This window comes from Aphis gossypii, chromosome 2 (genome assembly GCF_020184175.1).
Source record: "Aphis gossypii isolate Hap1 chromosome 2, ASM2018417v2, whole genome shotgun sequence".
Taxonomy (NCBI): Eukaryota; Metazoa; Arthropoda; class Insecta; order Hemiptera; family Aphididae; genus Aphis; species Aphis gossypii.
In genome coordinates this window covers 23,903,979-23,927,020 of record NC_065531.1, presented here as the reverse complement: position 1 = coordinate 23,927,020, position 23,042 = coordinate 23,903,979, and the positions used below count along the sequence as shown (strand labels likewise).

Genomic DNA, 23,042 nt, shown 5'->3' with positions numbered 1-23,042 from the left:
TTTGAAAAAATAGTTACTTAAATAACAGTAGATGGGACCTTTCCAATCCTTAACATCTATCATCTATGAAAGAGTAATGCGTGGACTAATAAGATATTTTATAATATATCATATAGACACATACACATTATGATATTCCGATAACCGCTCGGTGAGTGAGAATTATTAGGTTACTCACATTAATATAAACTTACACACACACATGTGCACGGTCCAAGCGCCGCCGATACAATATGTGAATTGAATTGCCTAAATTGTACTCCTAAATAAATGACTGGCACCGACCGCCTTAAAGTTTAATTTTAGGTTAGAAGTTGTTAGAATTTTAAAACTTAAGATGTATTATATTATTTGAGTAATTAATTATATTATTTTAATATAGGAATATACTACTACAGTCTACAATATTATATTATACAATTTTAATAACTATTTCAAAGTATGTAGAATGGTATGTAGGCACTTTAAAAATAATCTGACTAAGAAATAACATTTCCTATTTTAACTAACTTTAACCCCTCTTGATAGATAGGAGATGAATTTTGAAAAAAGTATTAATTAGTATTAAAGAATGAATATTTAATCAATTATTAAAAAAATGAAATCTATATTTAATGTTGAATATAAGCATTAAAAATGTTATAATATCATTTACAATTATAAACAATATTAATAAATTATAAAAATTTGTATTTTATTTCAATATGTATAATTTAAGAAAAAACTAAAAAGCTTCTAACTGGAGGTTGGCTATAGCCACAGATATATCTGTGGCTATAGCCTACAATTATAAATCATCTTGATGATGGCTAGACAGTGGACATAATAATATTAATAATAGCACGATAATAGGGAATGCTTATCACTCAACCAAATTTTCTTATTGATAACATAGTGTTGATAATATCACAGAATAGATTAAATTTCATCTATTCAGAGATAAAAATAACTAACGAGCACATTTGGTTAGTTGTTACTCTCTTATTATTAGTCACTTATTGATTTTAAAATTTAAATTAAACTGCCAATTAGAATTATTTTATAACTGCAGTTATGTACTATTACTATAAATAAAAATATGATTTTAAAAAACAATGTTTGGATGTTGTCTCGGTCATTTTTCAAATGGACCTGGCGCAAACGACGGTATTGTTCTTCAACAGCGAATTCACTAAAAGAACCAAACGTAAATGAAACATTAAGTTCGTTCAAGAAATTTAAGTATCCGGAGAGCATGTTCGTGTCCTGTAATTATGTAGCAAGTAAATACCTAGTCAACATATAATACCAATTGTTTAATTGATACAATCGTATTATACTTATTTTTACAATATTAATTTATTGATTGTGATTAGTTGCAATGAAAAAGAAATATTTATATAAGTGCATTTATATGTCTCATGTTTTTATTATTTAATTTGTAAATATGTTTAGAAGATATATCAGACACAATATCTGTACACTTGACCAAAAAATATGGTAATAAACAAATTGAAATAATTGAAGCCAACCCTGGTCCCTGTTTAATCACACAGAATTTATTAAATAAAACCAATTACAATATATGTGTATATGAAAGTAGTTATAATGTGTTCAAAAAATTCTTAATGGTTACCTAGTATTACATTTTGTTTTACTGTGAGATAGCATTATTTGTATGATTTATCTGTTATTTATTTTAAAAATATAATATATTATTTTAATTATAGGCAGTTCATTCAATTCATGGTGACAGAATTAAAATTAACCCTGGAAATTTTCTCTTGCTTTGGAAATTTGGGTATCAAGATCGATTAGATCGAGGAGACAGAGTCTCAAAATTTTTATCAAGTGCTGGTATACCACAACAACCATGGAACCAAGAAAGTATGCTTTATTATTATTTTAGATTCTGAACGAAGTGATGAATGTATTGATTTTACAATGGTGTGTGTTTTTTTTTTTGTTTTTGTGTCTGTGTACAGCATAACTAGTCGAAATAATGCTCCAATTTCAAAGAATGGGGGTGATTTCCGATGTAAAAGTGAATATCCTTGGTGCATTATAGAGGTAAAAAGTTAACATTTTCCAACAGTTTTCAAAAAAATCGAGAAAAACAAAAAAAAAATTACGGAAAAACGGCAATTTTGGTTGTAATTCAAAAACTAATCACTGAAAATACTTGAAATTTTCACCAAATGTTAATGTCAGTGGTATCCGTATATAGTTAAATTTTCAAAAAATTTTGACTTTTTTTGAGTTATTTATAGACCACTGAAATTTTCGATTTTTTTGAGAAATTTTTTTTAAAGTGTCGATAAAAAATTTTTGGATGACCAAAAAGTTTTGAAAATTTAATACAAGGTTCCTTATGAGTTGTTTTTAATGTAGCTAAAAAAAATTAAAAATCGTTAGTCACAATTTTTTTTTATAAGCGTTTTTAGTTCAAATTTTTACGAAATCTGTCGAAAACGCGAAAATTTGCAAGTAATTTTGAAGTTGAAAAATCATAAAATTTTTTTCTTTTATAACTAAGTTTTGAAAATTTGGTACAAGGTTCTCCATACATTTTTCTTCAAATATCTGTAAAAAAAACTCTACCGGATTCAGACAAAAAATTTTTATGAGTGTTTGAAATTTAAATTTTTACAAATACCGCGTTAAATAACAGTTTAGCCTCAAACGATTTTTGATATTTGTTATTATTCAAAAAGTATAAGTCGTAGATACTTGAAAATTTTACCAGTTATTAAGATTCGCGTTTTATTTACGTGATTTAAATTTCAAAATATTTTGACTTTTTTTGAGCTATTTATAGACAACTGAAATTTTCAATTTTTCTGAAAAAATATTTTTGAAGTGTTGATAAAATTTTTTTGGCCTTATTAAAATACTTGAAAATTTAATACAAAGTTCCTCATAAGTTATTCTTATAGTGATTAAAAAATTATAAGAATACATAGGCACAATTTTTTTTTATTAGCATTTGAAGTTCAAATATTTACAAAAATTCGTCAAAACTATGTGTTTTGTCGCGAAATTCGGTTCAAACGAACACGATTAATAACTCGACGTTATAGGCTGGGTGTTACCCATGTAATTATTATAATAACAAATAACAAATATTTAATAAATGGACTGTATAAAAATATGTATTGAATAAATGAAATAGTATACAAGAGAGGACTTAAATTATGTTAGTCCTAACAAATACAAATACCTATTAATAAAATAATACTAAATACTTATGGCATAATATGCCGGATAACAGTTGTTATCAATAACAAATAATAATATTATATTAAAAGGAAACGAGATACATCTGACCTGGTCATCTCTCTCTATGAATACTATGAATACTTGCAAATTATTTTGTAGGTTTATTTCATAAAAATTTTTGTATAAGTAGCTAAGAGTTGAAAATTTAATACAAGGTTTTTCATAAGTTTAGCTTACAATTATTATAAAAGAACTTAAATTTTGTTGTATTCAGGCCATTAAAACATAAACCACCTTTTTCACCAACCACTAGAAATTATATCCTAGGCTGACAAATCATCTTCGTTCAGAATCGTTTTTCGTATACAATGATAGGTACCTATCATTGGATTCAAATTTAACACTCCTATAATATATAATAATGATCCATACGGCACCTATTTTATTTTTTTTTAATTTATAAATATTAAAACATTGAATTAAAAAGTAAATAATATTTGTAGATCCATCACTTAAAATAATTGCTTCGTTACCAAATAAGAAGTTCTTAAATTATTTGATTTATAGTTTTATATTTCAAACTGGATTGATGGTTTATGGTCAACCAGAATTTTATTTTTTACTTTCACCATCAGTATTTAAAGTAAGATATATATATAATTAGAAAATTAAAAACTCAATAATATTATTTAGTACGTGATAAAAAATTACAATGTTAAAATGATTCAACACAACATAAAACATATGAATAAACAACAGTAGGGTGAAATGGCCGGTTCTGGTGACCCTCCGCTTCACCCCCCGCCCTCTCAGCTGACCCACCATGTCCCACCCTAACCCCCCGAATCGTTACCCCTCCACCCACCCCCCGCCTATACCGACCCACCCTACGTCACAAGACCCCCGAGCCCCCCACGAACCCCCCGAGCCCCTCCCCCCCACCCCCAATCTATACCGAGCAGCCACCCCCTCCCCCTCCCCCGCCTATCTACTACGTAATCGGAGCACCGTCGCCCCACCCATCACACTATTATCATGTCCTATTATCGGTGTCGTCGACGGTGGCGCCATCTGTCCGAACATTTCGCTGACGCGGTTCTTCCGCCCCGTATCAGCTGCTGCTAAATACGATATGTGTTATCACGCTATCATTCTTATCTTCGACGGTGGCGCCATCTATCCGTACACGGGACTGACGCGGTTTTTTCGCCTCGCATCCGTGCGATATCTCCATGTTATCACGCTAAAACCCCGCCACTTTTACCACGAGCACCGTGAGTACACACACGTATAAAACATATACATATACGTATAAAAACATACACATAAAAGTGTAAAACATATACATACATGTATAAAACATATACATAAATGTGTAAAACATATACATAAATGTGTAAGACATATACATTCACGTATAAAACATATACATATACGTATAAAAACATATACATAAATGTATAAAACATATACATAAATGTGTAAGACATATACATTCACGTATAAAACATATACATATACGTATAAAAACATATACATAAATGTGTAGAACATATACATATACATACAAAACATATACATATGCGTATAAAAACATACATACACGTATAAAAACATATACATAAATGTGTAAAACATATATATATACATGCATACTTTTAGCAGGATACGGAGTCAAATACTAAAGCGAATGAATTGTTTAGTATAATTAGATGTTTATTCAATAAAAATATATTATACAGGTTATCGTGTTATATCCGACATGAATAAACTGCATATTATCCGACGACATCATACGATTCCGTTTTACATATATGGACTAGGTCATTACTATTACCACGATTATTACGAATGTCATTAAATTCATTTTTAACATTCGTAATAAATTGAGCGCCTTTATATAATAACACATATACGCATTTAGGGTTATGCACGGCGTGCTGCTGCCAAACTTCATCATTTTCCCCCCAATTCACCAGCAATAGGCCGCAGTAGTAACATTGTACCAAATCCTTAGTTCCGGAATAAATGAATCCGCATTCAGCCAGTGAATATTTATCTTGATACGATCGAGGCGGGTGTGAATCGAATGTTTTCAGCCTCGATAAAAAGCTTGTATACTGGGGATATTCCGGATCCGATTTCTCGTGTACCAAACGCACTAGTGATCGGCAATCAGTCGAACATTTTAATAAATTCATTTTAATACAACGTATAAAAATATTTGTTTTAAAATCGCATGCAATTCGTTTTAGTTGTCTGATCGCGAATAAGACACTTGCGGCCAGTGTAAAGGTTTTACAGTAACTGACGACTGACGACTGTATACATGGTAATAGTTCGCGTGTGGTGTATACGCGTCAATAATAATAATAGTAACAAAAATAATATGAATTAAAATATTTGAATAGCAAATTCAATGTCGAGCAGTTATTCCTCGTTATCAGATAACCTAACCGCCGCCGCCCCCGCCGCTGTCGCGTCGTTGTTGACCATACAGATGTGTGGTATGATATCGCCACCAGTGTCATTGTTAACACATCTTGCACGACGCGCATATTTCGTGTGTAATTTATATGTATATATATATAACATATACTCCTCGTATAATATAGCCCGAAACATAGCGCTGGTTTTTCTTAGCGGTCGATTAGTTATTGAATCGAAATGCCAACGGTCCCGACGTATACAGATCAGACGGCCTACAGAGTTTAAACACGTTCGACGTTCTTGCGTATATTCATAGTCTTGTCTACATTTTATTATTATTATTTTAAAACGTTGTTTGTATTACATTCTCGAAAATGTTTAACTGTACGACCTGTGGAAAAGTGTACGCTCATAAGTGTGGTTTGAACAGACATGTCAAAACTCACGATGGATCGGTGATTTCATGTGGAATATGCCTCAAGATATTCACCCGCCGAGACAAACTCAGCATCCACGTACAAAATTGTCATAGTAAGTACATTGAATATTAATCGATAGTGTTCCGTAATATACACATAGATGATTTGCTTAAATCAGGGTTATTAATTAAATTATTTTTTAAATAGAGATCGTTAAAAACACTCCCGAATTTCACAGCGCTGTACGAGTAGGTGGTTCAATGGGTAAATAATTTTTTCTCATATAAATAATAATAATAATAATAATGCAGCTATTTTAATATTAATAATGTATGTTAGGTCGCGCATCAGTCATAAACTGGGCACCCCCCGCTACTACCCCGTACGTTCCACCAGATGTTTCGACTCCGACGGACATCTCGACTAGCCGCCGCTGTGCGGACACATCTATTCCCCCGCCTCAAGCCTCATCTTCATCGTCCTCCCGCACACCGGTTATCGTTTCCCCACCACCCGCACAGGCTATTATCGGCGGAATAATCGCAAGATCCCCCGCGACCACCGCACTACCACTTTCACTTTCACCACCGTCCGTCGAGGAAGGCGAGTCTCATACGGAAAATACAAGTAAAAACATCAAACGTAAAAAGGCGCGTATGCAAAAGGTTAATACGCCGGGCTTTATCGAGATCGAGTCATCGCATAAACGGGCGATCGTATGGTATTTTAGGAAGAACGTTGATAACGTAGCCAGTTATCGTGCGTTCCTCAATTCGATAGAGTCCGAATTAATCGCAAAATTACGCGAGTGCGTGCGTATTAACCCTATTAAATATAACCTGAAATTAGAGGCCACATACGTCGTACCAAATTTACCCAATTCAGCTCAAAATCGCGCGTTTAAAACTTCGGCCCGTGAATTATACGGGCACAGTAATGTCGAACATTTGGTCGATCGCGATTTCGCAGCGCTCCAGGCCGAAGAGGATTGTTACGCCGGAAAGTATAGTGGATTTTCCTTATCGTGTATCGACGGACTGCTCTTGGGTGTGTACGAGTACACGCCTATGGGGGGATCGTCGTACTTACCGTTGCCGGAAAGTATTTTGAATAGGAAGGGCGTTGTCAACCCACAAAATATTGACCAGCAATGTTTCAAGTGGGCGATCCTCGCCAAACATGTATTTAACGATCGCACAAGAGTAGGTACGAATTATTCGAGGGAAGAACACCGATACGACTTTTCTGCACTATCAACCCCCACTCCGGTGTCCGAGATAAAGGTATTTGAAAAGTCGAATCCCGGGACGTCCGTTAATGTATACGGCGTAAGAAAATGCGTAAAAAATAAAAATAATAAAAAGTCGTCCACACAATCTGTCGCGTACCCTCTGCGAATCGTGGATGAAGAAAAGGAGAATCATTTTGACCTGCTACTGATTACCGGGAAGGATAATAAGAATCATTACGCGATCATTTATAATTTTTCACGCCTAGCCAGTTCGCAAAAAAATAATCACCAACATCGATTATTTTACTGCAAACGGTGCTTTGCCAGTTTTGAGGACCGCCCATTAAAATATAAATTACACGGAGAGAGGGCACTGGCCAACCACCGTTTACTGTGCGGCTCACACAAACCGGTTGTTCCTCTTATGCCGAAAGAAGGAGACACGCTCAAATTCAAGGCGTGGTGTAAGACGGGTCGCCGTTTGTGGTATACGCTGACTTTGAAGCCCTACTACTGAAAACGGGACGAAAACAAGGTGAAAATACCACTGCGATACACGAACACCATCCAATGAGCTACGGGTACCATGTTGTCGCGGCGGAGGGGGTGCCGACAGAGTTGCTCGACCAGTTCGACATACCGCGAGCTCCGGTCATTTTCCGCGGTTCAGCTACTCAGGACGATGTTGCCAAACGCTTTGTCAGCGACGTACTCGGCGTGACCAAAAAGATAGCAAGATTATATAAGGAAGTAAATGTACCGATTATTATGAGTGTTGAGGATTGTCACGTGCATGACGTCAAGACAATGTGCGACTTGTGCAGTTGTACGTTTAGCGAACGCAATTGTAAAACTGCACACCACGACCACTTGTCGGGACGTTTTCTAAAAACATTATGCAATACGTGCAACCTTAAGTTGAAAACACCGAATTTTGTACCGTGCTATCTGCATAATCTGTCCAACTACGACGCCCATTTTATCGTAACGAATTTGGCGTGCGACGGCGACAACAATCGAATATCTGTTATCGCGAACACCGAGGAGAAATATATTTCGTTCTCGAAGTATATTAACAACTCGTTCTCCGTCAGGTTTGTAGACACGTGTCGATTCATGGCGTCGAGCTTGGCGCACTTGGCGGAGAACCTCACCTCCGCGAACTTTGATAAGTTTCGCGAAGTCACGAAAGTGTTCGCCCCGTCGGAGATGGAGTTGGTCACGCGGAAAGGCGTATATCCGTATGAATATACAGATTCGTGGGATAAATTGGACGCTACGTCGCTACCGGATAAGTTCCAATTCTACAGCGCGTTGACGGAAACGCACGTGAGCGACGAGGATTATAGCCACGCGACCAGGGTCTGGAATCATTTCGGCTGCACCTCACTCGGCGCTTATAGCGATTTATACCTTAAAGTCGACGTGTTGTTAAGCGCCGACGTGTTCGAGAATTTCAGGGATATATGCATGACCACGTATCACCTGGACCCTGCTCAATATTACACGTTGCCCGGATTCAGTTTTGACTGCATGTTAAAGTTCACGAAAGTTCAACTTGAACTTTTGACCGATTATGAGAAAATTCTCTTCATAGAGTCAGGCACGAGGGGTGGCCTGGTGCAGGCCAGCAAGCGTCACGCGCGTGCCAATAATCCTGAGACGCCAGGATACAATACCGAAGAACCTAACACGTCGCTCATATACTTAGATGGTGATTATAAAATATAAATTATATGTACACGTATATTAATTCATGTTTTTCCGTATTTTTTTAGCAAACAATTTGTACGGATACGCGATGTGTCAGTATATGCCGATTGGAGATTTCGTATGGTACACGGGGAATCCTGAGGTCGCGCTGGCCCAGTTAGAGTGGATGCGCGCGACGGACGATGTGGGTAGATTTTACGAAGTGGATATAATATACCCGGAGGATCTACACGACGCCCACAACGATATGCCGTTTTTGCCTCACGCCAGCATTCCGCACGGGTCGACTGTCCGAAAGTTGATGGTCACATTTCTGCGGAAAGAACACTACGTGGTGCATTATATGAATTTGAAACAGGCCATGACCCACGGCGTCGTAGTCGAAAAGGTGATTATTATTATTATTTGACAAATACGAATACGATTCTTATAATTTGCCTCCTGTTAATTCCAGACGCACAGGGTGTTAGAGTTCCGACAATCGCCATGGCTGGCTCCGTACATTAATCTCAATACGGAATTGCGGAAGCAGGCGAAAAATAAATTTGAAGAAAAGTTTTTTAAGGATTTAAATAATTCAGTGTACGGTATGTTATTGTTATAAATTGTACATGTTTTATTGAACTTTAACCTGCTCCAACTTTACTTCATGATAACTATGTATATGTATACAGGGAAAACTTTCGAGAATATGCGTTTACGATTTGATTTGGAGCTTGTATCGTGTCCAGTCCGAATGCGGAAACTGATAAACCGCCTGACGTTCAAATACTGCACGACTTACAATGAAAATCTTTCGGTCGTCACGCAGCATAATAAAGAAGTCGATTTTTGTAAGCCGATATACATAGGATTTGCTGTACTGGAACTGAGTAAAGTTTTAATGTACGGATTTCATTATGACGTTATGAAACGACATTACGGAGATAAGATCGAGCTGCTTTATACCGATACTGGTACGTCTATATAAATCTCGTGCAGACTCATTCAGATATTATATATTATTATTATTATTATTTCATATTTCAGATTCACTATTCTACCGCGTGATGACCAACGATTTCTTCGATGACCTGATAAAAAATCCTAATTTGATGCGGTTTATGGACACCTCAAATTTCGCACACGATCACAAGTGCTATACAGCTGTTCGGAAGCGCATTCCAGGACTTTTTAAATTCGAGTGTGGCTCCAGAACCGTTTACGAATTTGTAGCTTTGCGCGCCAAGTCTTATGCGTACGACGTGGAAGAGGAGATTACCATTCGCGCGAAGGGTGTTATGAAGCACGTGATTCGTAATCACCTCACTTTCGCCGACCATAAGCGGTGCTTATTCACTGACGTGGACGACAATGCAGAATCCGACGAGTGTGACAATGAGTTCGACGCAAATATGGGGAAAATGATCGCAGCCGATTCCGCACTGAAAGCTGTCGCTCAAATTCATCGGAACGCCTCAACGTCTGCAACAAATTCACCGTCGACCACACATCCGTCACATTGTTATACCTATATGCCTTTTACACCGTATAGACAAAATGTCTCTATTCGGTCGTTTAAACACGAATTGCGTACGATTAAGACTATGAAATTAGTTTTAAACAGGGCTGACGATAAGCGTCATGTGTTACCCGATAACATTTCCACGTACGCACACGGTCATCACCGCATAAATTATTAAATTGTTATTATTGTTATTATATTGTGTATTTAAATGTATAAAAATTCGTTGTATTGTAAGATGTTAAAATATATTAACACCGTTTATTTAAATTATTATTATTATTTCCATTTCAGTATTCTTATGAATCATATAGTTATAATGTCGATCGTGGTGTTTCGACGTAATATGTATAGTGTAGAGTAAAATATATATATATATAATATATACATAACCCCTTAAAAAGTAATATTATAGTTATGCTTTACCCCTAGTATTTCAACTCATACTATATCGAGTTAAATATATTTATAAACTATACAATACCCCTTATACGTACAGCTGCGTTCCTATACTCACTTCGACTAATATTATCGTTCTTGAGCTAAATATATGTGCACGTGATGGGGCGAAGTTAATCATTACTCCTTATCGTCCTTATCACCACATGCACACTCGTACACACACTTGCCCGACAAATCTCACGATTTCGGTAATATTATTATTATTTTAAAAATCCCCACTCAGTCGCTGTGTGATAAGACGTGGATGGTGTGTAGAGGGGATTTATAATTGTCAACATACCTACAGGAACATGGATGGTCATTTCTTCATCAGTCAGTCTTTAGAGTTAAGTATTTTCGAACGTGTGATAATAATATATTAATATGTCAGAGTGCTCATTTTTCGACCATATCCCTAAGAAACGATGCGTGGTAAGTTTTTCAACTATTATTTTTTTTTTTTTTTTATCATCATTTTGTACCACACCTCATACAACTACTTAAATTAAACTTTATTTTATTTTAAGTCGCCACCATTATTCCTCGAGTCTTATGATCCGCGTGACTTCATGCTTACTGTAGCTGCAGAACACAGTGAACCCAGTGTCGATTATTCGCTCGGGTTTCATGCCGGACAACAATTTCCGTGGAAATCACCCGATTCAAGTCCGCCATTGCAACAGTCTACGCAGGAGATGTCGAGCTGGAATTCACCGTCCATCCTAAATTTATTATCTGCACAATTCCCCAACGATAGAGAAATATTAAGTGAGTCTTAATATTATAGATAAAATTATTATATTTTTTTTTTTTTTAAATTACGTATCATATTTTCAGATGACGCGCAATCATTTCATTTGAGTGACTTTGAGTGGGAAGATATTCCCCGTAAAGAAAATACCCCACATTGGAAAAAGAAAATAATATCTGAATTTAACACTAAAATGTAATATATTTAATTTTATGTAAATAAAATATTATTTTATAGAATACCGATGTTAATATATTTTTTAAAACCAACTCATTGCTCGGACAAAATAATTATATAACTTGTTAAATGTATATAATTATATTATATGTCCCTTAAAACTATAGGATCTAGATAAAATGAAAATAAAAACATATTTTTAATTTTTTTTTATTAAAAACAAAACATAAAAATTTTTTTTTTTTTTTTTAAAAAGTTACATTACAAATTAATGGTGATTTCATTCGAAATCTATAATAAAACTCCTTCTATCATACCCTTGTAAATGAGGTTAACATGGGTACTACTCCCAGATTATATGTTTCTAAGTCTATATCGCTCATCCGGATCGCTTCGGGAGGAACACCTTGATTGAACCAACGCCTTCCGGATCCGCTAGCGTGCACGACACCGCAGTTCCGAATTTAGTATTGATATTATTCATCGCTCTAATTGGGTAAGGAACGTCCTTACAGAGATCCCCAACTGAAATGTTTCTGCAAATGGTTTGTGCTTTCAACGATTGTAAAAATGGCATACTGGGAATAGAAAAAAAAATGTTAGATAAAAATATTATATCGTCTAAACGATAGCTGTATACACGTGTGTACCGCTATGCGTGAATAGATATTTTTATTATTTGATTAGAGTAAAAATTAACTCACTTTTTTTTTAGTAGATCTTGTGTGTGTTGACTTGACGTAGTTGGTGAATGTGACGAGGAATTAATTCAGAACTAAAAAAAAAACGTTTGTTAAATTTTATATAAAATATAAAAATTTCCACTGAGAATCAAATACAATTACTGCATATAATAATAATATAATTATAAATAAAACTCACTTTATTCGTACGGAGATGTTGTAATATTTATGTTTTGAACTGACGAGTGATGATATCTGGAGAGGTCTGTTTAGTCTTGTAGTGAGAAAATAGGACTGATTCAATATTGAGTGGACAGCGGACAAGTGTCCAAAATTATTGTCATCGACGGTCACCCCCACTTACACCGTTCGGCGCGCGCAATATTTAGCGGGTACAGTGATTGATAAACACATGTGTTTGTCAGTATCACGGTCGAAAAGGGTGGTCCGCCGGGCGGATCCTGCGCGTTGTAATCGGAATGTATCGCTTCGGTTGTTCGCGACTGGCGGGTTGACCTTCGCCGCCAGATGATGGTATTTTACACACCGCCTGTAGGGTTGTCCAGATGTGGCTAACGAATACGATTGTGTGAAAAACTCGACATTCGTGGGCATTATATTATGTATTTATCTATTTGCAGGAGACTATATAATAATATCGTGTATATAGAAATGAAATTATATTATTCTACAAATTATTTTTAAAAATTGTGTTATGGAATGCGAGGTCGTTTGTGTAACGCTGACCAACCGTCAATCCCAGATGTGGAGTAGATACATGTTATACACACGCACACAGATATATGCGTAATAAAACTCTTTACACGATTATATAATATAATATACATTTATTTCAGAAATATTATATACAAAAATTAAATAATATAACACATTATTTTTACATATTATTTTTAAGCCATTTAAGCAATGCGAAAACTCGATTATATGTACATTGCGTGCTATCTAAATTCATATGGTATAAACAGCACGGTTGTATATTTTTTCCCGACCCCGCATGTAGCTGGTCGAGTCGCGGACAGTCCAAATCTGTGCCCATCTCGATGATTTTGACATTGGGAATGAAGTCTTGAATGATCTGCCGTTTTTCTTCGCCTTTGACGTAAATGCAATCGAAATGTAACGATGTTAAAATCTTTCCTATTTCCGAATATTGGACGTCCCCGCAAACCGGTGACAGTTGATGGTAATTGCGATACAGCCACATGTTGACAGCATTGACTTTTGGCGTATTTTCGCGCGTTCTAATATGTTTAAAAATCCAATGTTGGCTAGCCCACCCGTTCAAGTCTACTATAGACATTTCTTTTATCATGTACTTTGAGTGGGGACCAAGTATGCACTGGATATCCAGAATAGCCGAAGTCATAATATTCTTGCGATTGCAAGAGCTATATTATAATATATATATAAATATATAATATATTATAACGTCTTACTAGCGGTAGTCTTGAGTGAATACTGATATCCATCGATTCTATCCTCGAGTATAACTATCCTGGTGTATGCGTGCGTCAAGTCAGTTTTCAAATCTTCAATATTTTTATTTATACTGTCTATGGATTCTATAAAAGATTTAATTTTATTTTCGTTTTCCGAAAAATATTTATCGATATACGGTACGAGTGCCGAGATTTTTTCCACGTTTGTGTCAATTATATTACTATGTATAGCTAGCTCTTTTGTAAAATTTCCGCCGAGTACCGTTATTTTACCATCGATTATCTCGATTAAATCGACGTGTAAGGCGAACTCTTTTTCGTATTTTTCCTCTATATCCGCGATTATTTTATTCAACCGACTGGTCGGTGAACCTCCAAACGCGTCCATCGTACCGCGGTAACTGTGCTTATATTTTTAAATCCACCTTATTTATCCAACTATTATGTTCGTCCGAAAAGCCTAACCATCGAACGAAAACACGATGACCCTTTGTGCGAATTACTTTTTCCACCAGATAATCGTCGGGGTACATTGTCCTACGTATTTCTTCAGCGTAAAAACCGCCGGCGATCGGGCTCCCCGTATAATCTTCAAGGATAAATGTTGCCGGCGTAGTCTTATTCACTTTAATAATAGTAAATATTTCCGTAGACCAATTGGGTAAATATCCTTTGGTGAAAACACCCTTGTACACGCTAATGCGGACTTTGTCACCGACGCTAAATTTTATTTTCCCCGTTTTTTCAACATCGTATTTTAGTTTTACCCGCGACGGGTGAGCGTCGGCCTGCATCGGCGTCATACCGATCGTTCTATGCATTGAATTATTATAACCGTCGACTAACGCGGGTAAAATCGTGATCCAAACGTGCGAACCTCTGCTAGTGAATTCTTTAAACATACGAGCTTTAATCGTGCGGTTGACCCTTTCTATTATCGATGCTTTAAGCACGCTGAAAGTACTATACATTTTTATATTGTGTTTTTTCACTAGGGCTTCGAAATTTTTATTGTAAAATTCGCGACCCTTATCAACGTGTAATAGATTAGGTCTGCTCTGTGCAAAAATTTTACCAGCTGCCGCAGCGACTTCCTCACCCCTTTTGGTCTTCAAGGCCGCGTAAAATAAACGTTTAGTAAAACAATCTATAATGAACAGTATATAGTTATATGATTTATTCACGGCGGAATATTGTTGCATGTCGACAAGGTCTGCTTGGAATAAATCGTTTTTACCGTAAACAATGACTCGACGCCGCGGATAGCTCCTTCTGGCCGACGCGTGAAGTTCCGTCGCAATCGCCCGCTTAGACATTGGGTATTTTTTTCAATAGTTTAGCCTCGACTAATTCTTCGCAAATCGATATTATCTCGTTACGAACTGCCGTGTTGCCCGCAGCGAGAGACGAATACAGTAGGCGCAGTCTATCGACCAACTCGTTAGGATCGTTCCAATAAGTGATATTGTGTTTTTGTAATCGTATATTAATACCCGCACCCGTTAAAATATTATTTTTTCTCGAAAACAAATTTGATATTATTCCAAATTTAGGTCCTTTAGATTTACGAATACGATCACCGTTCAACGTCCTGTGCGCCGATGTCTGAATTAAGATCAGTTTATACGCATTTAAATCCGCCTGTGTATATTTCCCCGACTCGGGGGATTTAAGGAATAACAAATCGATAAGCCCCGCCGTCACCGGGTATGTGCGTGTATCGCCTTCTATGCGTATCACGTTATCGAAAAATTGTATTTCTTTTCCGCCCAATTCGAACGCGTCGTTAGATAATTTTCTTGGACCGTATATTCGGTCCAACACTGGTTTTTTCCAAGGACCGAAACGTGCATTCAAATCTTCATACGCTGTAGGCGAAGTCTGTTGGGGCGGGGAACGATTCACAATAGAATCCGCATCTGGCAATGGCGACGTCGCCCTCGACGGTAACGATGCGGGCGGAGACGATGTGGCCTGGAAAGGTTTCCTTTTGTTATTCGAACGTATCTCGTTCAGAGGCTCGATAATGGCGCCAAATGTGTTATTTATTAACGCATCCGTTTCAAACCTGCCCGTTTTTAACGCGTTATATTTTTGTTTTATATTCGCCCTCGCTTGAATTATATCCGTCAATATCGTAGGCGATGATGCTGTCGAGTTGTTCTCCTTATCCATGATCCCGAGTTAATGTAGCAAATTTAAGCTCGCCGTCTTTTTATATAATGACGTACTTGTCGAAGCCGTGCCTGTAACGACCGTCATCACGCGCGTTTTCACTACTGATAACGACGAATTCAAATCGCCCCCGCCCCGCCAGCACGCCATGCAAAAATCTTTAAACTCTGAGTACTTGATATCGCCAGAGCAATGCTCGTCGTAGACGTGTTTTAAATTCATTTCGTCTTGTTTGAAAAGCACTATAAAATTAGCATTGTCGCGGATCAATTGTTTCGGGACGCGTGAATACGATTGTGCCAAGTAACACACATCTATAAGATGATGTCTTGAGCGGGTAAAATATGAGCGAACAATGTTATGATTATTAGTTATGACGTCGTCAAAAAGAAAAACCGAGTTAGGTAGAGCTTTTTCCGGCTGAATAACAGTTTCGTTCTCGCTGAATTTATATAATTTAACGCCCGGAACACCGCTCAAAATTTTATCGAGCATTACATATTTAGCTTGATCTAACGTTTTTGAATAAATATACACATTTTCAAATTTAATCTCGTTCTCGTGAACCAAAAGCGTGAAAATAAGATTTGTTTTACCACATCCGGACGGGCCTACGATCAGCGCGCGTATTGTGTTCGGAAACAGCGGTCCATGTCTCGGGGCGCGCGGTGCAGCTCCGTTATTACATAACGATAGCGGATCGATATTATCGACTCTGAGCTTTATCACTTGGTCGACAAACCGCATTGTATAAATACGCGTGACGTTCGAGCGATGTGCTCATATAATGTTATCGCGTTCGAAGTACAAGTCCAATAGCGGAGCAGGACTACTGAACACCGTAATAAATAGTCTACCGTTTGAATTACATCTGCCCGGTTATCAGTACTGCGGGCCGGGGACAAATTTAAAAAAAAGACTCGCTCTCGGCCAGCCGGGAATAAACGGTTTGGATTCGGCGTGCAAGGAACACGATATAGCTTACGATAAAAGTAATTCTTTGACCGATCGCAGTGCGGCCGACAGTGTATTGGAAGATCGTGCTTGGAGCAGAGCGGGGGCAAAAGACGCCGATTTTAAAGAAAAAGCCGCCGCGTGGTTTGTAACTACGGGTATGAAGGCTAAAAGAAAAATCGGTAGTGGCTGTGGGTTCTCTAGTATAGTCGGGGTGTGTAAAAAAGCGTTAAAAAAATCGCTAAAATCGTGTTCGGGAACACCGAATATGAATAGTTTAATAAAATCGACTGTCCTTGTCGCACGAAAACATGTAAAGTCTGCTGCGGGGAGCCGTTCGAAAAAAATAAATAAAAATAAACCGCCTCGCGTCATCAGAGTTCCGAAAACGGGGGGCTCTTTAACTTTAATCCCGGTGTTGGCGGGGCTCTCGGCGCTCGGCACCTTGGCCGGCGGCGTTGCTAACATCGTTAGAACGATACGCGGTATTAGATCGGACGTCGGCACATCTGTGCATTTAGGCAAAGGCGTATATCTAAGGCCGTATAAAAGCGCGGGATCGTATACTATAGCACGGAAATCTAGCGGACTAACAAACGAAAAAAAAAAAATCGGCGACGCGAAAAAAACAAAATAATAAATCTCGAAAAATTAAATCTAATAAAAAGTCACCGAAATCAAAAAACTAACTCTGCCCAATCGTGCCCTTTACGATTTTGAAATTAGCGAATACGCTAAACGCGCGAAAATATCTCATTTCAGAGGCGTATATTGCATAGACAGGTTGCCCGTCGCACCTAGACGCGAAGAAGCTGCGGTCGTTAATCTAGACTTTGAAAAAAATAAGGGCACGCATTGGGTGTGCTATAAAAAAACCGGAAAATCAGTTTTGTATTTCGATAGTTTTGGTAATCTTCGTCCGCCGTTAGAATTGGAAAAATATTTTAAGGGCTGCGATATCGAATACAACTACGAGAGAACGCAGGCATACGATACTTTTAACTGCGGTCATTTATGTTTAAAATTTTTAACCGCAAAACAATAATAATATAATATAATATAATATAATACACAGCCGCCGGCATGACGTCGCAAACAGTATCGTTGAGCGGTAACAGTTCCGAATTGGAATGCCATTTTTTCCCGCCACTAGAATTGCCTGATAAATCTGTAATCGGACTTCTAAGTATCCAGACATATAATTCTATACCTAACGTCGAAGCCGGATGTGATACACTACATATTATACGCGGTGGGCTGGAGGGGGCGACAAAGATTAAAATACCGACCGGATGTTATGAAATAATTACTCTGGAAACAAAAATACGTGGACTTTTGAAGGACATCGGTGTAAATTTTTTCAGTTTATCGACCGACAATAGCACGTTGAAATGTGCAGTTCATTGTAATAGCGATATCGACTTGAACGTTGAGGACAGTATCGCCCCGTTATTGGGCTTCGATAAGCGAGTTTTAACTCGCGGTCGTAAACATGAATCAGATCGCGTGGTAAAAATTATGAATGTCAATACGATAAAAGTCGAATGTAACTTGGCTTTAGGTTCATTCGACAACGGACGGCAATCGCACACGATACACGAATTTTATCCAGTCGTTCCACCCGGCTATAAAATAGTCGAAATACCAAAATATTGCGTGCTGTATAAATTAAAAACAAATACGATTGATTTCGTACGAGTATCGTTGACCGACCAAAACGGTAAATTAATTGATTTTCGTGGCGAAACTGTGAACGTTCGGCTCCTTATAAAAAATGGGTTTGAAGTTTAACGTCGATAAATACGCGAACAACAATGCTGACAGACGCATTAAAGCTACGGCGGTCAGAAGGAGCACACCACAGCACATCGAACGTCGTAAAAAAAAGTTGATAACATTGAAAAAAAATAAAAAGCTGACATTAGTCAATCGTAAATTTTTACGCATAATTACCAACAAGTAAATATCTATTCCGTGTAATATTATCGCACGAAAACAATGGACAAATCTTTCTTGGATGTGGGCGGGGCGTATGTTAACGAATCTCCGATACGGGAAATGTTTTTACATTCTTTTTTACCGTTTTCATCGTCCGCGCTCGACAATGGTGACGAAATACGTATATCCATTCAGAATCGCGATGCGCATACGTTACCGAGCAATAGTTTTATCTATATAGAGGGTAAAATAACGAAGCCCGCCGAACTCCTAACTGAGATATCTATCGCACATAATGGTTTAGCAAATTTATTTAACGAAATGAAGTATGAAATAAATTCTACTGAGGTACAGCGGGTTAAAAAACCGGGAATAACTAGTGCTATGAAGGGTTATTGTTCGTATTCACCCGCCGATGCGAATATCTTGCAAAACGCTGCTTGGGATATCACTAACAAAAATGCTAATTTCGTGAAAGACAACACGTTCAGTGGTTGTATCCCGTTAAAACACGTTTTCGGTTTTTGCGAAGACTACAAGCGAATATTGATAAACTGCAGTCAACAACTAATATTGAATAGATCGATGTCGGATACGAGCGCGCTACATTATACCAGCGTGGTGGGTGGAGACATGGCTACCGAGTCGGTTAAGGCGCTGGTGGCGAAAGTCAAAGTTCAGCTAACGCGAGTGTTGTGGAAAGTACCAGTGATCAAAGTCGACGACCGGGAGCGGTTGAAGCTGATGAAAATCATCGATAGCAAAAAAATGATAAATTGCGCTTTTAGAAATTGGGAGCTTTGCGAATATCCGAATTTACCGCAAACGAGCAAACACTCTTGGATGGTTAAAACGTGCTCGCAGGTGGAAAAACCTAGGTGTTTAATAATCGCTTTTCTCACGAATACGCCTGGAAGCGTGGCGGACGGTTACAGCGGTGATTACGATGCGTGTTCGCTGACAAACGTTAAAGCGTATATTAATTCAATCGAATATCCGTATGAAGATTTTAACGAAAGTTTCGACAAAAACCTGTTTACGATGTTCTATCAAAATTACGCCGATTTCCAAAAACATTATTATGAACGGGATACCGCTCAGCCGTATCTGTCGAGAGAAAAATATAAAGAGTTGGGACCATTTATCTGCATAGATTGTTCACGACAGACCGACGATGCTAAAATTTCTAACGTCGATCTCCGTCTTGAAATAGAAGCAGCCAATAATTTTCCAGCAAACACGGCCGCCTACTGTCTAGTTATTCACGATCGCGTGATGCAATACAATCCGTTTACCGGAGAAGTTCGGAAACTATAATACTTACTATTTATTAAAATACATTCGACCCTTGTACGGTATATCTGTATTCACATTTTACCATAGAATGCATACGATACTTATATCGTAATATAACTATATATAATATAATATTATATATTTGTAATTGTGTTTTTGTAATAAATGGAATAATAAAAAAATACATAACGACTTTTTTTTTTTTTTTTTCTAAAATATAATATAATATGTAAGTAATAGTACATTGTACAAATCTTATTTTATAATTATTAAGTGTGTGGATGACAAAAATAATAGCATCCTATACAAACAAATGGTGGATATATATATATATATATCATAATTATTATACATGTGTTTCATCTTAATATTATTATCCCCTGGTCAGCATTCGGGATGTGGAGGTCAGACATATGGGCGTTGTTAATATGTGTACATGGCCGGCCCCTCGTTTTCGTGGAATCCAACAAGCTGTGAAAAATAATAAACGCATAAATGCATGTTATAAGATATATTTTTATACATAATATTACATATTTTATCGTAATACGAAATAATATTATATTATTACATATATTTTAATATTGTACTGTATAATAATCACCTCTTCGATGTCAGCGGTCACCGCGTCATTGCTCGGGATGTAATCTATTCCGTTATTTTGAATATTAGTCGCCCAACACATGGCCAACTGTTTGTTCGCATATAATTTGATTTGGTTTACTAAACTGTTCTCGATATTCGGAAAAATATTCAACGCATGAAGATCGGGGTGGATATTGTGGGTGGCTGTTGAAATTTCTTCTGCGGTCGACGATTTATCGGCATAGACATTTGTACTTAGATAAGTAGCTATCTGATCGATCTGAACCATAACTGCGCATCGCGTGACGTTAGATTTGCGTGAGATCGATTCGCCGATGGCCCATTGCATTTCGTGTATTCTTAATAGATCGCTCCCGCTCAACAGCGCGCGACATCCTTGTTGTAAGTGCGATTCGACGGCTAGCATCCTTTCACCGCGATAAGTAGTTCTGGACAGCGTGTTATTTTCGTCTTTGAGAAAAAGTCTATCGCGGCTTTTAACCGTCGGGTCAGATATATTCGAGAGAATGTACGGCATTAGTGAGAAAATTCGTTGCAGAAAAACACTTGTAATGCATACATGTCGCGATGGCGTTATAATCTGTACGGTCACGTTGAAAACGTTCGCGGCGTCAAGTCCGATGTTGATGGATTTCCGTCCCGCAAAGTCTATGACGAAGTTTGTGGAGTCGATTAAATCGTTAGGCGGTTGCACTATTAACGAATGTTGTATATTTTTTCTCGCGCGTTTGCCGCTAGCCACAGAGATAGTTTCAATTTTGCCTGTCATTTTTTGTCCTTTAGAATGAAACTCACTTGTTACACGTTAAGCGAATAGAGTGTTACTGATTTGTTTAAAATAATTATTGTACTTAGCTGGCCCGAAAATCGGCGTAATTATTTAAACTTGACCTATTCACGAAATACAGTGCAAGTGGCGGGGTTTTAGCGTGATAACATGGAGATATCGCACGGATGCGAGGCGAAAAAACCGCGTCAGTCCCATGTACGGATAGATGGCGCCACCGTCGAAGATAAGAATGATAGCGTGATAACACATATCGTATTTAGCAGCAGCTGATACGGGGCGGAAGAACCGCGTCAGCGAAATGTTCGGACAGATGGCGCCACCGTCGACGACACCGATAATAGGACATGATAATAGTGTGATGGGCGGGGCGACGGTGCTCCGATTACGTAGTAGATAGGCGGGGGAGGGGAGGGGGTGGCTGCTCGGTATAGATTGGGGGTGGGGGGGAGGGGCTCGGGGGTTCGTGGGGGGCTCGGGGGTCTTGTGACGTTGGGTGGGTCGGTATAGGCGGTAGTGGGTTCGTGGGGGGCTCGGGGGTCTTGTGACGTAGGGTGGGTCGGTATAGGCGGGGGGTGTGTGGAGGGGGTGGGTCCTGTGACGTAGGGTGGGTCGGTATAGGCGGGGGGTGGGTGGAGGGGGGTGGGTCCTGTGACGTAGGGTGGGTCGGTATAGGCGGGGGGTGGGTGGAGGGGTAACGATTCGGGGGGTTAGGGTGGGACATGGTGGGTCGGCTGGGAGGGCGGGGGGGTGAAGCGGAGGGTCACCAGAACCGGCCATTTCACCCTACTAACAACTTATATTAAAATATGTTTTATATTTAAAGATAGTTTTTTTAAGTCAAAGAGATAAACTACTTTTTTAAGCTTTTTAAGAGGGTTTATCCTAAGGGAACTCTGGACTGTACATTGTAAGGTTAGAAGGAGTTTGATCGTTTTCTGACTTGGAATATTTGTTTAGAAATAAAGGAGATAATAGTTAATAGTAGGTATTTGGGGATAGCTAGGTAATTGAATTGTTGTTCTAGTCTGGTGTTGCTGTACCATACCTTGTTTAAGTCTTGAGATGTGTCTAAGAAGACAGCAGTTATAATCATTGTTTATTGTTTCTTTTCTAAGCTTAATGAGATATTGACATACAACGTACATTTTTTTATACAGTAAAATGACTATTTAAGTTATAATTAAAATTATTTAATGAGACACGTAGAAATAGATCAACATTTAAACAATTAACAAGTTGCATTAATCTATTTTAAAGGATATTTTGATCATAGTTT

The 23,042-nt window shown here is 37.7% G+C and overlaps 6 protein-coding genes across 6 annotated transcripts; 5 read left to right on the top strand and 1 right to left on the bottom strand.

Moving 5' to 3' along the window:
- The first annotated feature begins 5,398 nt into the window (after window positions 1–5,398).
- Window positions 5,399–7,795, top strand: LOC126550224 (uncharacterized). Its single transcript, XM_050201342.1, has 3 exons — window positions 5,399–6,159; window positions 6,255–6,311; window positions 6,387–7,795. The coding sequence occupies exons 1-3, from the start codon at window positions 6,003–6,005 to the stop codon at window positions 7,793–7,795; spliced, it is 1,623 nt and encodes a 540-aa protein (XP_050057299.1). The 5' UTR covers window positions 5,399–6,002.
- Window positions 7,796–7,848: 53 nt separating this feature from the next.
- Window positions 7,849–10,707, top strand: LOC114130375 (uncharacterized). Its single transcript, XM_050201340.1, has 5 exons — window positions 7,849–8,992; window positions 9,057–9,379; window positions 9,446–9,578; window positions 9,666–9,947; window positions 10,021–10,707. Exons 1-5 carry the CDS (start codon window positions 7,849–7,851, stop codon window positions 10,671–10,673), a joined length of 2,535 nt encoding a protein of 844 aa, XP_050057297.1. The 3' UTR covers window positions 10,674–10,707.
- A 531-nt stretch (window positions 10,708–11,238) lies between these two features.
- Window positions 11,239–11,926, top strand: LOC126550227 (uncharacterized). The gene is made up of 2 exons (XM_050201345.1): window positions 11,239–11,704; window positions 11,774–11,926. The coding sequence occupies exons 1-2, from the start codon at window positions 11,506–11,508 to the stop codon at window positions 11,884–11,886; spliced, it is 312 nt and encodes a 103-aa protein (XP_050057302.1). The 5' UTR covers window positions 11,239–11,505; the 3' UTR covers window positions 11,887–11,926.
- A 4,393-nt stretch (window positions 11,927–16,319) lies between these two features.
- Window positions 16,320–18,474, top strand: LOC126550226 (uncharacterized). Its single transcript, XM_050201344.1, has one exon. It carries the CDS (start codon window positions 16,970–16,972, stop codon window positions 17,771–17,773), a length of 804 nt encoding a protein of 267 aa, XP_050057301.1. The 5' UTR covers window positions 16,320–16,969; the 3' UTR covers window positions 17,774–18,474.
- Window positions 18,475–19,395: 921 nt separating this feature from the next.
- LOC126549610 (uncharacterized) lies at window positions 19,396–20,391 on the top strand. Its single transcript, XM_050199238.1, has one exon. The coding sequence runs from the start codon at window positions 19,396–19,398 to the stop codon at window positions 20,389–20,391; it is 996 nt and encodes a 331-aa protein (XP_050055195.1).
- A 361-nt stretch (window positions 20,392–20,752) lies between these two features.
- On the bottom strand, window positions 20,753–22,126 carry LOC126550225 (uncharacterized). The gene is made up of 2 exons (XM_050201343.1): window positions 20,975–22,126; window positions 20,753–20,841 (listed from the first exon to the last, which is right to left on the bottom strand). The coding sequence occupies exons 1-2, from the start codon at window positions 21,743–21,745 to the stop codon at window positions 20,794–20,796; spliced, it is 819 nt and encodes a 272-aa protein (XP_050057300.1). The 5' UTR covers window positions 21,746–22,126; the 3' UTR covers window positions 20,753–20,793.
- Between the last annotated feature and the right edge of the window lie 916 nt (window positions 22,127–23,042).

What these genes read in the sequence shown, in the direction of transcription:
- LOC126550224 (XM_050201342.1), top strand. Translation starts at nt 6,003, where the DNA reads ATGTTTAACTGTACGACCTGTGGAAAAGTGTACGCTCATAAGTGTGGT. An exon ending in CCACGTACAAAATTGTCATA is followed by an intron (nt 6,160 to 6,254) that starts GTAAGTACATTG and finishes TTTTTTAAATAG; the next exon opens with AGATCGTTAAAAACACTCCC. An exon ending in ACGAGTAGGTGGTTCAATGG is followed by an intron (nt 6,312 to 6,386) that starts GTAAATAATTTT and finishes AATGTATGTTAG; the next exon opens with GTCGCGCATCAGTCATAAAC.
- LOC114130375 (XM_050201340.1), top strand. Translation starts at nt 7,849, where the DNA reads ATGAGCTACGGGTACCATGTTGTCGCGGCGGAGGGGGTGCCGACAGAG. An exon ending in GTCGCTCATATACTTAGATG is followed by an intron (nt 8,993 to 9,056) that starts GTGATTATAAAA and finishes GTATTTTTTTAG; the next exon opens with CAAACAATTTGTACGGATAC. An exon ending in GCTGCTTTATACCGATACTG is followed by an intron (nt 9,948 to 10,020) that starts GTACGTCTATAT and finishes TTCATATTTCAG; the next exon opens with ATTCACTATTCTACCGCGTG.
- LOC126550227 (XM_050201345.1), top strand. Translation starts at nt 11,506, where the DNA reads ATGCTTACTGTAGCTGCAGAACACAGTGAACCCAGTGTCGATTATTCG. An exon ending in CAACGATAGAGAAATATTAA is followed by an intron (nt 11,705 to 11,773) that starts GTGAGTCTTAAT and finishes TCATATTTTCAG; the next exon opens with ATGACGCGCAATCATTTCAT.
- LOC126550226 (XM_050201344.1), top strand. Translation starts at nt 16,970, where the DNA reads ATGTTATCGCGTTCGAAGTACAAGTCCAATAGCGGAGCAGGACTACTG.
- LOC126549610 (XM_050199238.1), top strand. Translation starts at nt 19,396, where the DNA reads ATGAAGTATGAAATAAATTCTACTGAGGTACAGCGGGTTAAAAAACCG.
- LOC126550225 (XM_050201343.1), bottom strand. Translation starts at nt 21,745, where the DNA reads ATGACAGGCAAAATTGAAACTATCTCTGTGGCTAGCGGCAAACGCGCG. An exon ending in TGACCGCTGACATCGAAGAG is followed by an intron (nt 20,842 to 20,974) that starts GTGATTATTATA and finishes TATTTTTCACAG; the next exon opens with CTTGTTGGATTCCACGAAAA.